The 15,882-nt window shown below is 47.2% G+C and overlaps 1 protein-coding gene across 6 annotated transcripts in view; it reads left to right on the top strand.

Annotated features, from left to right (window-relative positions):
* The window catches only part of TPP2 (tripeptidyl peptidase 2), a 1,323,399-nt gene that overhangs the window by 173,634 nt on the left and 1,133,883 nt on the right, over positions 1–15,882 (top strand). For all 6 annotated transcript variants that reach the window (XM_033947626.1, XM_033947627.1, XM_033947625.1 and 3 more), the window contains one exon: positions 10,310–10,434. In XM_033947626.1, coding sequence (XP_033803517.1) covers positions 10,310–10,434 — 125 coding nt within the window. The remainder of the gene's footprint in view (positions 1–10,309; positions 10,435–15,882) is intronic.

Genomic DNA, 15,882 nt, shown 5'->3' with positions numbered 1-15,882 from the left:
CAAGCACGCACGACATCAGGTGATTTTAGATCAGTAGCATGCATCCCATGGCTTGCAAAGCTATTAGAATTCTGCGTCAACACACAACTAACCTAATATTTGGAGAAAATGAATGGCCGTCACACCTCACAACATGGCTTCAGGGCCATGTACAGCACTTAATCACAACTATTGGAACTTGCCTTTAAAGTAAAACTTAAGCAAAGGCATCCAGACTCCAGTTTGATGCAGTACTACTACTATTAACTACCATACAATACAAGTCTTTATTTAGATACCACCTATACCTCTATGAAGTTCACAGCGGTTTACATAAATAATTATTTCTATAACACTACCAGATGTACACAGCGCTGTACAGAGTAGACCACTCACTACTATTGATGAGACTAAATGAACTGGGATTTCAAGGAAAAGTACTAAAATGGTTCACTCATTTCCTAAGTAATAGATTTTACGAGGTATTGAAGGATGGGAAGAAATTGCAAGCTGGAAAACCACCTGCGGAGTTCAGCAAGGATCTTCACTTTTCGCTCTCATTATTCAATCTATACATAAGCAAAAGTTTCACCCTTCTACAAGTTCAAATCCTTTCATATGCAGACAACATTTTTCTTCTTTGTGACACCAGAAATACGTTGGATAATAAGCTACATCACATAAAACCTGCAATTGACTACCTCAGTGATTGTACACAAAAGAACTACCTCAGCCTAAACTAGTCCAAGACAAAGCTTTTCTGGTTTGGCAACTTTGACTCACTACCATCGCAGAAATTGAACTCACTTCAGGAGAGAAGCTAAAAATTGAAGTAATTTCTCTAAGGTACTGGGTGTCATTCTTGACTCGTTCTTAACATATAAAGCCCAAATCAATGTAGTGATAAAAAGATTCCTTTTCAGACTAAGACAACTAAGATTAATCAGGCCAGTCCTATCCCAAAACAACTTTAGGACGGACAGTCCTACTACCATACCTGGATTGTAATTCTTTTGTAATCCGCCTTGAACCACAAGGCAATGGCGGAATATAAATCTCTAATGTAATGTAATTACTGTAGCTCTCTATACAGTGGTATCACAGAAAAAGAATTCAAAAGGTTACAGACGCTTCAGAATACAGCGGCCAGATTGATACTCAGAGCCAGCAAAATGGACAAGGCCACCCAACTTCTAAAAGAGCTTCACTGGCTACTGATAAAGAAAAGTATACAGTTCAAGATGGCATGCATGACCCATAATACTATATATGGCAAAACCTCCTATAAACTCACCACAAACATTAAGGTTAGGCTCTCTTTCCTCAACTCAAGAACAATGCAATGTTTCAAGATCCCCTTCCCTTCTCCGCAATAAGTCCGCCGAAAAAAGTTGTTCAAGTCAACTTTCGAATCACAAGCTTCATACGTTTGTAATAACCTTCCAATAGCTCTACTACAGATTCCTTCTTACTTCCACTTCCAGAAGACACTAAAGACATATCTCTTCTCCTTATAAGATGACTCTGGCCAGAACATCTGTCTCTACTGATCTATATTGCCTCATAACTATTCCTAATGTTAATCGCTATACAAAGTCTTTTGTTAGCCCACAGAATCCTTGTTGAAAAATTGCGGAATATAAGACCTGTATAGTATAGAGTAGAGATTTGTAGTTGCCGTTTATATTTAATTTCTTATGTTGATACCCATTGGTTTTAAACATGTTTTCTTTTTTATAGCCATTATTTTCCTAAAAATCAAGAGTCCATAATTTTTACATGTTTTGATCCCTGCTTGGGTTGCTTTTAAAATAAACAAACCACAGCAGCACAACCCTAATTCTGAACTTCTCAAATCAGTCCTACAGATATACTTAGTTGGATTTTCAGGGCACTCATGATGAATAGATATGTATCTCTGTTCAATCTAAGCTGAGTGGGAGTCCTCCACCTATAGTCCTGCTAGTGTGGGATGCTGTTTCACTGTCGCATTTTCAAATGAGGGACAGGCAAGTTCTGTCCCTAGCAATTGAAAACATAATATTGAAGCAACAGTCCCTGCTGGCAGCAATGCAGTTTGAGGACTCCCGTGCAGTTTAGAGAAAACTGTTCATGTGATATATTTGCATACAATAATCAGTGCATGCAGATCTGTTTCAAGCATATTCATTGTGGATATCTTGAAAATCCGATTGACTTGGAGTGTCCAGAGGACTGGGTTGAAAACACTGCCCTAATCTACACTGGTTAATAGTGGTATATATTCCTGAGTGAATATAAACCTACCTGAATGTAAACCTAGGTAACCTTTCTTTTCTCCCAAAAAGGGAGAAAAAAGTTGCCTCAAATATAAACTCTCCTTTCCTGGTGGTCCAGCAGTGAGCCGAGATAGGAGCAATCCTTCCAGCATCCTGTCCCGCCTGACTCTAAACCACCCCACCTCCCTCTCTTCTCCCTGATCCTGTAGACTTTACTTTTAAAGCCCTGGTGATCTATCATCCAGCATCTTGTCCTGCCTGACTCTAAACCACCCCACCTTCCTCTCGCTTACCTGATCCCTGTAGACCAGTGGTCTCAAACTTGCGGTCTGGGGGGCCACATGCGGCCCGCCAGGTACTATTTTGAGGCCCTTGGTATGTTTCTCGTAATCACAAAAGTAAAATAAAACAGTTTCTGCATCATGTGTCTCTTTAGCTATAAATTACAATATTATTATTAAGACTTAGCCAAAAGGAAAGATTTATAAACTATAAAGAGTTTTACCTGATGCAAAATTGTCATTTCTTTAATAAGACAACTATTTTTTCTGAGGCCCTCCAAGTACCCACAAATCCAAAATGTAGCCCTGCAAAGGGTTTGAGTTTGAGACCACTGCTGTAGACCTTACCTTTAAAGCCCTGGTGATCTATCTTCAAGCATCCTGACTAAACCACCCCACTTCCCTGATCTCTGTAGACCTTACCTTTAAAGCCCTGATGGTCTAGCAGTGAAGTGAGGGACAGGAACGATCTTCCTATGCTCCTGCCCCATGAAGAGCCACAATCAAAAATGCCTTCCTTGAGTCTTCACGGCAGTCTTGTGAGACCACATGAACTCACGGCAGCCATTTTTGATTGCGGCTCTTCACAGGGCAGGAGTGGAGGAAGATTGTCCCTGCCCCGCTTCACTGCTAGACCACCAGGGCTTTAAAGGTAAGATCTAGAGGGGTCATGGAGGTGGGAAGGAGACAGGGTGGTTTAGAATCTGCTGGATGTGCTTGTCTGCTTACTGCTGGACCACCAGGGCTTAAGAGAGGCCCGCAGGAGGCCTGCAGTGGATCTCAGGGAAGTGGCGCAGACCAGAGGAGTCAAATATAAACCAAACCCTCTATTATCCCAGGACAAGCAGGCAGCATATTCTCGACATGTGGATGACGTCATCCATGGAGCCCCGACGCGGACAGCTTTTCAAGCAAACTTGATTGAAGATTTCAAGTTTGCTGGTGCTGCACCACGCATGTGCATGCCATCCCGCTCCACTAGAGGGCGCATCCCCTCCTCGTGGTCTTCAGTTCTTAGTTTTCCGCGGAGCCTGAAAGCCCTGTCGTTTTTCTCTCCATGTTTTCGTGCCTTTCTAGCACCGCGGCTTCTTTGTTTTATTTCAGAGTCGCTGTGTGCCTTTTTGCCTTCGGGTTTTTCGTCTCGAAAAAAAAAAAAAAAATTCAACCTTTGGCATCCGGGGGCTCCCGGGTTGCCGTGGCCGCCTGGCCTCGCTCGGCCGTGGCCGTTTTTTCCCTCTATGTTCTGGCCTCTTACCGGGTTTTAAAAGTGCACCCAGTGCGGTCGGCTGTTGTCGATCACCGACCCGCATCGGTGGTGTATCTTGTGCCTGGGGGCTGACCATCCGACCGACGCTTGCCCCAGGTGTGCTACTTTTCAGACTCGTGCCCTGCGTCGTCGTCGGGCCTGCATGGCTGAACTTTTTGCTGGAGAGCCGGTGGCTCTGCTCTCGGCTCCGGCCCCGAAATCGGCCTCGAAGACCTCGGCCCCGGCTAAGACGACTTTGAAGGGATCGGCCTCGGCCTTGAAGACTTCAGCTCCGGGTAAGTTCCCTCTTCCTTCTTCAGGGTCAGCGCTGGCGAGGAAGCCAGCCTTGGAGCCTCCGGCTGTCCATGATGGGAGTGCGCTCCCCCCAGCCTTGTCCAAGCCCTCCAAACGTGCTTCTGCCTCCAGGGAATATTCATCCTTGAGGTCGCCCTCGGTGGAATGCAGTGCTGCACCTGATAGGCCTTCGATGGTCTCGGTGCCTGTGTTCCAGGGTATCCTGCGGACCTTGATATCCTCGGAGCTCTCCTCGGCTTTGACCCGTTTGACCCCGGCCTCGAGCTCGCATCCGGTAGACCAGCCTGAACATCCTGTCGAGGCCCCTCGGGGCAAGGTGCGTCGGACTCAATGTCTTTCTTCCTCTGACTCCTCGCCTCGGGGTGTTCCTCGCCTTTGGGGTGCCCGAGGTCGAAGTGCTGATCGGGGCGTGCCTCAGCCCTGTCTCGCAGCTTGGCGAAGCGGCCCCGGGACTCCCCCCTGAGGCGGGGCCAGTCTGCCGGTTGCCGGATCGAGGTTCTCCGGGTCTCGGAGTTGTCCTTGTCCAACCCCCGATTGTTTAAGTTGCCGGCCCAGTCCGGGGCTCCGGAGCGTTGAGAGGCTCCCCCTCTGTGTCCCAAGGCGTGTCGCCTCGGCGGCAGACCTCGGTGCCTCGGACCCCGGGGTTCTTGCCTCGGGCATCCTCGAGGCGCAGGCGGTCCTCGACCCCGCCGTGTTCCTGTAGTGGAGTGTCCTGGGGTTCAGGCCATGGTGACACTGATAGGCTGCCTCACTACTCTCTGGATGCCTCGCCCTCCTTATCGGCGGCGCTGCAGTCTCGCTCGACCACCCCTCTTGAGGACCGGTCAGAGGTCGTCCATCTTCCTTCACAAGGTTTGTCCAGGACATGGGTAGAGCGCTCAATCTTGACCTCGAATCCGACTCCAAGTATACCAAGGAGTTCCTGGAGGAGATGGACCTCCCTTGTCCTCCTCGGGAGTCTTTGCGGCTCCCTTTGAATCCGGTTCTGGGCCAGGCTTTCTTCCGGAATTTGGAGACACCTTATGCGGTCCCCGCCATTCCGTCCAAAATGGAGTCTAGATACCAGACTGTTCCATGCCCGGGGTTTGAGAAGGCGCAGCTTTCGCACCAGTCTTTGCTGGTTGAGTCTTCCCTGAAGAAGTCTCATCCCTCTAGGGTCTCCGCAGCTGTCCCGCTGGGCTGGGAAGGGAGGACAATGGATAAGTTTGGTAGACGCCTCTACCAAAATTCCATGATGGCCAACCGGGTCTTGAACTATACCTTCACGTTCACCTCGTATCTGAAGGTCCTGGTCAAGTCCTTGCATGCTTTTCAGCGTGATTTGCCCACCTCTCATCGTGTGGAGTTTGGGCTGCTGGTGGAGTCTCTTTTGCAGCTTCGTCTGCATTTGTTCCATGCTGTTTACGATGCCTTCGAGCTTTCCTCTCGAGTGTCCACCTTTGCAATCGCCATGCGAATCTCCCCTGTGTGGGGAACGAGCTCTTTGACGACTCGATTGAGGCGGCCACTAAGCGCCTCTCGGAGCACGAGTGGTCCTTTGCGTCCTTGGTGCGCCCTAAGGCGAAGCCCACTCCTTTGAAGGTGGATCGGCTGCTGCCCCGGCGGTACCCGCAGAAGTCTACACCTGCCTTCTCTCGTCTGCCTCCTCAACGCCAGCGGCAGCAGCAGGCTCCCCCTAAGTCTCAGACTCCTGCTGTGTCTAAGCCTGCGCCATCTTTTTGACTGGTTGAGTGGAAGGGGGCGGGCCCCCTCCGCTTCGGACTTCGCCCCTCTTCCTATCGGGGGCTGTCTCCGGGCGTTCTACGTGGCCTGGACCCGCATCACTTCGGACGCGTGGGTCCTCTCCGTTGTCAGAGAGGGGTATTAGCTGAACTTCCGGGAGTTGCCTCGGGACAATCCTCCCGGCGGGTCTCTTTCGAATTGAGCACAGCTTCCCTTGCTCCTTCTGGAGTCTCGGGCTCTTCTTCGTCTTCGGGCTGTGGAGGAGGTTCCCCCTTCTCAGCGGGGGCGGGGGTTTTACTCCCGATACTTCCTGGTCCCCAAAAAGACCAGGGACCTCCGTCCTATCCTGGACCTCCGGAAGCTGAACAAGTTCCTGGTTCGGGAAAAGTTCCGGATGCTCTCGCTTTCTGTTTTGTATCCATTGCTGAACGAAGGCAACTGGATGTATTCCCTCGATCTCAAGAAGGCCTATACTCACGTGCCAGTTCATCCGGCCTGTCGCTGGTTCCTACGCTTTCAGGTCGGGGACCTGCATCTGCAGTACAGGGTCCTCCTGTTCGGGCTTGCTTCCTCCCCGCGGGTCTTTACGAAGTGCCTCATGGTGGTGGTGGTGGCGGCTCTGCAGTCGATGGGCCTTCAGGTTTTCCCGTACCTCGACGATTGGTTGATCAAGGCCTCGACGAAGGAAGGGGTTATTTCAGCGACCCGTCAGACTATACCTACCTTCAACGACTGGGGTTCGAGGTGAACTTCCCCAAGTCTCAGTTGTGCCCCTCTCAGTCCCTTCAGTTTATCGGGGCCGTGCTGGACACGGTTCGCCTCCGGTCGTTCCTGCCTCCCCCTCGGCAGGCTGCACTCGTGCGGCTGAGCCAGTAGGTTTCCCTACGGACTTCGTTCACAAATGATGGTCCTCTTGGGACACATGGCCTCCACCGTGCATGTCACACCGTTCGCGAGACTGCATTTGAGGGTCCCTCAGTGGACTCTGGCCTCTCAGTGGCAGCAGGATCGGGATCTCTTTTCTGATTGCATTGCGGTGACTCCCTCCTTGAAACGCTCGCTCTGTTGGTGGACCAGCTCTTCCAATCTTTCCAGAGGTTTGCTCTTTCTCGCTCCTACGCATCACAAGGTCCTCACGAAGGACTCCTTGGCGTATGCTTGGGGGGCGCATCTCGATGGGCTGCGTACACAGGGCCTTTGGTCGAGTGCGGACCGCCGTTGTCACATCAACTTGTTGGAGCTTCGGGCCATTTACAATGCCTTGGTGGTCTTCCGACATCTGCTTCAGGATCGGGTGGTCCTGGTACGCATGGACAACCAGGTGGTGATGTATTATGTGAACAAGCAGGGGGGTACAGGTTCCCTGTCTCTTTGCAAGGAAGCTCTTTGCCTTTGGAATTGGGCGTTCCGCCACAACATCTTTCTTCGAGCGGTGTATATCCAGAGCGAGCACAACTGTCTGGCGGACAAGTTAAGCCGCCTTCTACAGCCACACGAATGGTTGCTCCATTCCCAGACTCTGCGACAAGTGTTTCTTCGGTGGGGGACTCCGCAGATAGATCTCTTCGCCTCGCCCCTCAATCACAAGTTGCCTCTGTTCTGCTCCAGGGTGTTCTCCCCAGACCGTCTCGAGGCCGATGCATTCCTTTTGGATTGGACGGGCAGGTTCCTGTATGTGTTTCCTCCCTTCCCGTTGATTCTGAGGACTCTTGTCCATCTGAAGTCTGCCCGCGCCACCATGATTCTGATCGCCCCTCGGTGGCCTCGGGATCTCAATATGGTTCTCGCTCAATTGATGAAACCCCCCTTTAAGCCCATGGACAAAGCTCATCTGAAGTTCCTTACTTGGAAGGTGATCTTCCTGCTTGCCCTCACGTCTGCTTGCAGGGTCAGTGAGCTGCAGGCTTTAGTCGCGGACCCACCTTTTACTGTTTTTCATCTTGACAAGGTGGTCCTTCGAACTCATCCCAAGTTCTTGCCTAAGGTGGTGTCAGATTTTCACCTTAATCAGTCTATCGTTCTTCCGGTGTTTTTTCCTAAGCCCCATTCTCATCCTGGTGAGGTGGCGCTTCATACTCTTGACTGTAAGAGGGCGTTGGCGTTCTATCTCCAACGCACCCAGTCTCATTGGAAGGTTCCTCAATTGTTCTTGTCTTTTGATCCTAATCGGTTGGGCCGTCCTGTTTCCAAGCGCACCTTGTCCAACTGGTTGGCTGCTTGTATTTCCTTCTGCTATGCTCAGGCTGGTCTCTCGCTGCATGGTCGGGTCACGGGACATAAGGTCCGAGCGATGGCGGCTTTGGTCGCTTTCCTCAGGTCCACGCCCATTGAGGAGATCTGCAAGGCTGCCACTTGGTCTTCGGTTCACAGTTTCACCTCACGTTACTGTCTGGATACTTTGTCCAGGAGCGATGGCCGGTTTGGCTAGTCGGTTTTGTGCAATCTGTTTTCCTAGTTTGCCAACTTCCCTCCATCCCTTTTTTGGTTAGCTTGGAGGTCACCCACATGTCGAGAATATGCTGCCTGCTTGTCCTGGGATAAAGCACAATTACTTACCGTAACAGGTGTTATCCAGGGACAGCAGGCAGATATTCTCGCAACCCTCCCACCTCCCCGAGGTTGGCTTCTTTGCTAGCTATCTGAACTGAAGACTACGAGGAGGGGATGTGCCCTCTAGTGGAGCGGGAAGGCATGCACATGCATGGTGCAGCACCAGCAAACTTGAAATCTTCAATCAAGTTTGCTTGAAAAGCTGTCCGCGTCGGGGCTCTGTGGATGACGTCACCCACATGTCGAGAATATCTGCCTGCTGTCCCTGGATAACACCTGTTACGGTAAGTAACTTGTGCTTTTTTGGGCCATGTTTTTGGCCCAAAAATCTTGGTTTATATTCTAGTATTTGAGGGCCGTTCAAAAAGTATCAGACCTTAATTTTTCTTGTGTGAACAAATAAAGCTAGGGAGGTGGGGTTTGTGCACGTATGTAGGTGACCCTAATGTGCATGCTTAAATTTTCTCCCGCCCATAGAAGCTGTCAGTTGCTGGCAGACCGCCGATGAGTGAGGAAGTGAGATTGCCTTTCTGTATTTCTATATTATATTCTTTATGCAATCACTTCTGGCTGTACTTGTCAGTGATTTTACTTCCTGGTGAATCTTCTGTGAGGGATTTGAACTCAGGACCGTGGATTGTAAGGCCGCTTCAACCATAACCCCTCCAAAACCTTACATTTTGGGGGGGGGGTCTATCTTTACAATTCACAAGTGGAAATGATGTGTAAGATTCAACAGGCCTTCGGGAACAAAGCCATGGGCACCACACAGATAAAGGAGTGGTACAACCGCTTCAGAGATGGCCGCACATCAGTGGAGAGTGAAGCACGTTCTGGTAGGCCCTCAACATCCAGAAATGAGTGTCATTGACCAAGTGAGGACACTTGTGATGCAGGATCATCGAATCACGATCAGAGAACTTGCATACGAGGCGAGCATCAGCGTTGGATCTGTTCATTCCATGTTGACTGAGGATTTGGGCTTCAGGAGAATTTCAACGAAGTTCGTGCCAAAGCTGCTAATGATTGAGCAGAAGCAACTCAGTTTGGAGATTGCACAGGACATGCTGGAGACTGTGAACAGTGATCCCAATTTCCTCAGCACAGTGATCACTGGCAATGAGTCCTGGGTTTATGGGTATGACCCAGAAACCAAGTTGATGTCATCACAATGGAAGCATTCAACATCCCCGAGGCCAAAAAAAGCAAGGCAGGTCCGCAGCAATGTCAAAGTCATGCTGACCATCTTCTTTGACTCCAGTGGTGTGGTGCACCACACGACACAACCATCACCAAGGGGTACCACCAAGAGGTTCTGCATCGCCTTCGTAACGTTGTGAGATGCAAATGGCTGGACCAGTGGACAGCAGGCAATTGGAAGCTCCATCACGATAACGCACCTGCCCATTCTTCACATTTGATAGTTTCCTGGCCAAACACAACACACCTGTGATTCCTCAGGCTCCCTACTCTCCCGACATGGCTCCGTGTGACTTCTGGCTTTTCCCTCAAGTTGAAAATGCCCCTGAAAGTTTCCAGATTTCAGTCAGAGAAGACATTGTGCAGAATGCGATGGACCAGTTGCGAGCAATCTCAAAAGAAGCGTTTCAGCGCTGCTTTCAAGTGGCAGAACCGTTGGAAGAAGTGTGTGGCAGCCCAAAGGGACTACTTTGAAGGAGATTAGTATAAGATTGTTGTATCTGAAATCGAGTATTTTTTATGAATAAAGGTCTGATACTTTTTGAACGGCCCTAGTATATGATAAAACATGGATCACTTAATTGCTGAAAGTGAAATGTTAATTTAAATGAAAAAAAGCAACTTAAATTGTTAAATTTTCATTGAATAATCTGTTTACAGCCATTAATATCAAGCTATGTAGCTTTTACTTATACTCCCTGTTTATTTTTATTTTCAGTAGTGGTTCATAGTCTAAACCAGTTTCTGTTCTCTTTAAGGTAGATAAGTTGATAAAAGAGGAGCTTCAAAGTCAAGTGGAACTGTTAAATTCATTTGAAAAAAAGTACAATGATCCTGGCCCTGTATTTGATTGCGTGGTTTGGCATGATGGTGAAACATGGAGGTAATTTCAGTTGCTCTTTGTGTTCATTTACTCAGCTATGTAGGCTAGTGGTCTGTATAGAAATTGAAACATATGTACCTAGAATAATATTAAAATAGTGATTTTATGAAAAAAGTTTTAAGTTTCTATAATAAAATCACATTCTGTAGCACTGCCTTTTCCACTTGAAACATACTGGGATATGTTTTCAAAGTTCAAACAGAAATTACATGCATAGAATAAGACTCTTGCTTAAATAGAAGTTTAGCTTGTCTAAACATATACAATTTGCCACATAAAAAGAGCATGTTTTTGTACAATCACACTTTGTTCCAGGACCAGTGGGTTATTTCAGTCTACCCGCCAGGACTTTGTAGGAAGCCTCAAATTTCTGAGACTTAAAACCCCTCCTCCTTTTACCTCATCACTGTTCCTGTATCCTTAGTCTTTTGTCCTACAAGTCAGCCTGTAGGAGCTTATCTTTTCTGCTTGTGTTTCATTTTGCGTAATTTCTCTGGACTACATACATCTCTGGACTGCTTACATTATTTCTTTGCAACTGCAGCCTTCAGCTTGGGAGTCACTAGTGTGACTGAATTGGACGGTGTCCGCTTAGAAATCAAAGTTGATTATCTGTAGTGGATGTTCTCCATGGATAATAGGACAATGCATACCTCCTCTCCCTTGTTCCCTTCTAAAAAAAAAAAAAAAAAAAAAAAAGACCCTTCCTTCCTAGAGAATGACACAGGGACAAAGTTTTGTCCTGCCCTGTCCTCACAAGCTTTGTCTGATCCCATTAGTACAAGCGTCAAATATTTATGATTTTATATGGACCTTGAGCAAGTCACTTAATCCCCCTTTACCCCTGGTACATTAGATAGAGATCCCATTAGTACAAGCCTCGAATAGTTATGATTTTTTTATGGACTCTGGACAAGTCACTTTATTCCCCTTTACTCTAGGTACATTAGATAGAGATCCCATTAGTACAAGCCTCGAATAGTTATGATTTTATATGGACCCTGGGCAAGTCACTTAATCCCCCTTTACCCCAGGTACATTAGATAGAGATCCCATTAGTACAAGCCTCGAATAGTTATGATTTTATATGGACCCTGGGCAAGTCACTTAATCTCCCTTTACCCCAGGTATATTAGATAGTATTAGCCCACCAGAACAGATAGGGAAAAATGCTTGAGTACCTGAATGTAAACCACTTAGGTTATAAGTGGTATATAAATACTTAAAGTAAATAAACTGTCATTTTATAAATCGAAATAATACAGAACAAGGATCAACAAAACCTCTCTCCCTTTCCCTCCCCTTCAAAAATATCCCCTCCATTATTGAGAAAACTGAACAAGCCAAATTACTACAGAATGCTATACAGAAAAATCATGCTGACAGAATACCTCAGTCACACACAGAACACAAATTCCAAATACATAATAGCGGACTAAAAAATGATAATCATAAAGTAAATTAAACCAAAATCCCACAAAGTCGTACCTTGCATGTAGTACAACACCAAAGCTGCAAACTGAAGAAGGCACATCCTGGTCGTGGGCTGTGTGTTCCCCAGCTATGTCTAACATTGTCTCTGGCAGGATACACATTTCAAATCGGATATATTCTAATCACAAAATAAATTATTTTTTCTACCTTTTGTTGTCTGGTCATTTTATTCTTCAAATCATGTTGGTCTCAGATTCTGCTTTCTGTTCCTTCTTTCTTTCTTCTCAACTCCCCTGACCATTTTGCATTTCTTCTCTATGCTTATCATCCATCTTCCATTTCTGTGTATGGGTTTCCCCCCCCCCATGTTTAGCATCTCCTGTCTCTGTGTCTCCTACGTGTTCTTCCTTCTGGTATAACTTCCTGTTTTGCAAGCCCATCTCTGTCTCATTCTGTATTTTGGACCATTCCATGTGATATGTTTCACGCTAGCTAGAAACAGAACTGAGGAAATGATGGACACACTCAATTAGGAAAGAAGACCTCAGCAACTTTTTGTCTGAAAAATGTTGTCAAGCTTGAGAGTGCAGTTCTAAACTAGCAGCCTGTGGCAAATATTAACCAGTGTGTCTGTATTGCCATGTTGTCTATGGAGAATACCACCTACATATTAGCAACTTTTCTTTCTTTGTCATCCGCAGCAGATGAATCTAAAGACTTGTGGGTTATGACCATCTACCCTCAGGTGGAGATAGCAAGCATTAAACTGAGCTCTGACAACGCTGAATGGCGTTCTCTTTGGTCAGCCAATGGTCTCTATCTCCAGCAGGCGTTTGGATGGTCTCATGAGCTTCTGGTCTTCTTTGCTACTTTACTCCTGTTCCGAGATTCTCAGTTCAGTTGAGCTGGGAGGTTTAAGCCTATTTAGGTGGTACACATTGTGGAGTCAGGTTTCTCTCCATGCCGCTGTTCCATTCTTCTTCAAGGGGTAGAAAAAAAGGCATTTATGGCATCTTCTAAATGCTTGCGGTCACAGTTTAAAGGGAGCTGAATTAGTTCTGAGCCACTGAAAACTGCTTTAGGTCTGTCAGCCATTTACAATGGTGAGTAAGTTTCCTTCCCTTTGTATCTTGGCTGATATTATTAACTGCTGCTCTCACACTGGGAAGTGAAAAGCAGTGGCAGGGCATAGTTTGGGATGTCCCTCACTGTCAGAGCCTTCAGATTTGGTGGTGATGGGGCCATCTGATTCCTGTTCAGTCTTGTAGCTTATTCACTGGCACCTATGACCATTTTGAAAACCCATGTTTCAAGCTCTGCAGGTGAGAGCTCTCCCTGCTGTTTTTCAGCAAGCTAATTTCAGTGTCTGCACAACTTTCTTTGCCTCTTTCTCCTATGCTTGACGTTATTGCTCATCTCTTGAATTTATTTTCTTGCTTCAAGCTTATTCTTTCTTAAATACTTCTTCCTTGGGTTCTCAGGGTTTACCTCTGGCATATTTTAAGGTCCCCTCCAAGAAGGTGCCCAAACTTTTGTTACCCCTTTTCCAGTGCTTTCTGAAGGGGCATTCTGTGATTAATTTTGCTGTTTGTCAGCTTGTGTTTCTGCATCTAATTATGCTGCCTGACTATAACTCTGGGTCTTTATAATAGCAATGAAACCCCCTTAGTTGAGTGGACTGGGGGAGAGGAGGTTAATTGACAAATTGGGGAGAATGGTGATTTTGATCACAGTGAGTTTTAAAAGCAGATTTCTATCTCTCTGAACCATGGTAGAAAATAAGAATGATTTCTGAGTGTCATTTATGTCACCACAGTAGAATTGTATCAAATTTGAAATGCTTACCGTATATACTCGAATATAAGTCAATCCAAGTACAGTATAAGACAAAGTACCCCTTTTCCCCTCAAAAAGGAGGAGAAAAGGTTGACATGAATATAAGATGGGGGAGGGGTTAATATTCATGTCCCCTGCCAGGATCTGTGCCCTGCCAGGCTCCGCACTCAGCCCCCCTCACTCTTTGCCCTGCCAGGCTCTGCACTTAGGCCCCCTCACTCTCTGTCCTGACAGACTCTGCACCCAGGCCCCCTCACTCTCTGCTCTGCCAGGCTCCGCATTCAGCCCCCCTTACTCTGTGCCCTGCCAGGCTCCGCACTCAGCCCGCTCACTCTCTGCCCTGCCAGGCTCTGCACCCTGTCCCCCTCCCTCTCTTCCCTGTCAGGCTCTGCACCCTGTCCTCCCCTCTTTCCCGATGTCCTGCAGGCCTCTACTGGGCCTACCATATGACCTGGTGGGCAGGAACAGGAGGGTTCCCTCCTGTCTCCTATGCTGGCTGACTGAAAATTTTTTTTTTTACCCTCCCTCCTGCTTCCCCCTGCGTACCTTTTTGAATCACTGGTGGTCCAGCAGAGTACCGGGCAGGTGCGAGCTTTCCTTGCTCCAGCCCCGCGCTGAGCCCCTCCCAGATTGGCCACCTTGAGTTTTCCTGGCCCAGTGTACTGGGCATGAGCGAACTTTTGTGCTCCTGCCCGGTGTTGAGCCACTTGCTGAGTGGCTGGCCTGAGTTCTCATGGGGGGAGGCAGGAGGGAAATAAAAAGAAAATGTCATAGACAGGAGATGGGAGGGTTCTCTCCTGTCTCAGCCCGGCCCACCCCACCAAGCCATATGGCAGGCCCGATAGAGGCTTGTAACAAGTCTGGAGAGGGTGGGGGGCGATGACCCAAATATAAGACAAGACACCCATTTTAGGGCCATTTTTTGGCCCCCAAAAACTCATCTCAAATGCAAGTATTTACAGTATATCCCTGAGTTAATACTTATTACTACTACTACTAATTATTTCTATAGCGCTACCAGTCGCACACAGCGCTGCACAGAGTCACAAAGAAGAAGAAAACAGTTCCTGCTCAAAAGAGCTTTAACAATCTAAACAGCCAAGACAGATAAACAGTATGTCATGGCTACAGTTAAGGGGAACAGTTAATCAGCTGGCTGGGTTGGAGGGCAGAGGAGTAGGGTTTAGGATTGAAGGCTATATCAAAAAGGTGAGTTTTCAGTCTGCTTTTAAACACGGGAAGGGACGGGGATTGACAAACTCGGGTAATTTATTGCAGGCATGGGGGCAGCTAGATGAACGAAGTCTGGAATTGTCAGTGGAGGAGAAGGGTACAGCTAAGAGTGGCTTATCTGAGGAACGGAGTTCTCTGAGAGGTGTATAAGGAGAAAGAAGCAAAGAGAGATATTGAGGGGCAGCAGAATGAACACACTTGTAGGTCAGCAATAAGATTTTAAACTGTATGCAGTGACAGATAGGGAGCCAGTGAAGTGACTTAAGGAAAGCCCTCTCCTGGGTGACATGAGCATAGCGAGGTTGGTAGAAGATGAGTCATGCAGCAGAGTTTTGCACAGATTGTAAGTGGGAGAGGTGACACTGCGGGTACTAGTTAGAAGTAGATTGCACTAATCTAAGCATGAGGTTTCAAGAGCGTGGACAAGGGTCTGGGTAGTGTGCTCAGAGAGGAAGGGGTGAATTTTGGTGATATTGAAGAGATAGAAGTGATAGGTTCTAGCAGTTTGTTGGATGTGCGTAGAAAATGAGAGGTCGGAATCGAAGACCACTCCAAGATTGAGAGCAGAGGGAACTGGAACAATGGAAATATTATTTACCAAGATGGAGAAAGGAGGAGGAGGAACATAGGAGGAAAGAGGAGCAGCTCGTCTTGAACATACTTAGTTTCAGATGATGGCAGGACATTCAAGCAGCAATGTCAGACAATCAAGCAGAGACTTTTTCTTGGACTTTAAGTGAGATTTCGGGTGTAGAGAGGTAGTTTCAAGTTTATTAGCCGGTTTACAATAAAATATTAAAAGAAGAATAAAAATAATACTAATAGGGAATAAGTTTAAAGAGAGGAAGGGAAGTGTACATTGAAGATATTGACAAGACGAACTGGAGAGTGATGATAAAGAAAAGAAGGAAGGGGAGTAAAGTTACATTATTAGGGGTTAAAAAC

This window comes from Geotrypetes seraphini, chromosome 6 (assembly GCF_902459505.1).
Source record: "Geotrypetes seraphini chromosome 6, aGeoSer1.1, whole genome shotgun sequence".
Classification (NCBI taxonomy): Eukaryota; Metazoa; Chordata; class Amphibia; order Gymnophiona; family Dermophiidae; genus Geotrypetes; species Geotrypetes seraphini.
This window is presented reverse-complemented; position numbering and strand designations above follow the sequence as displayed.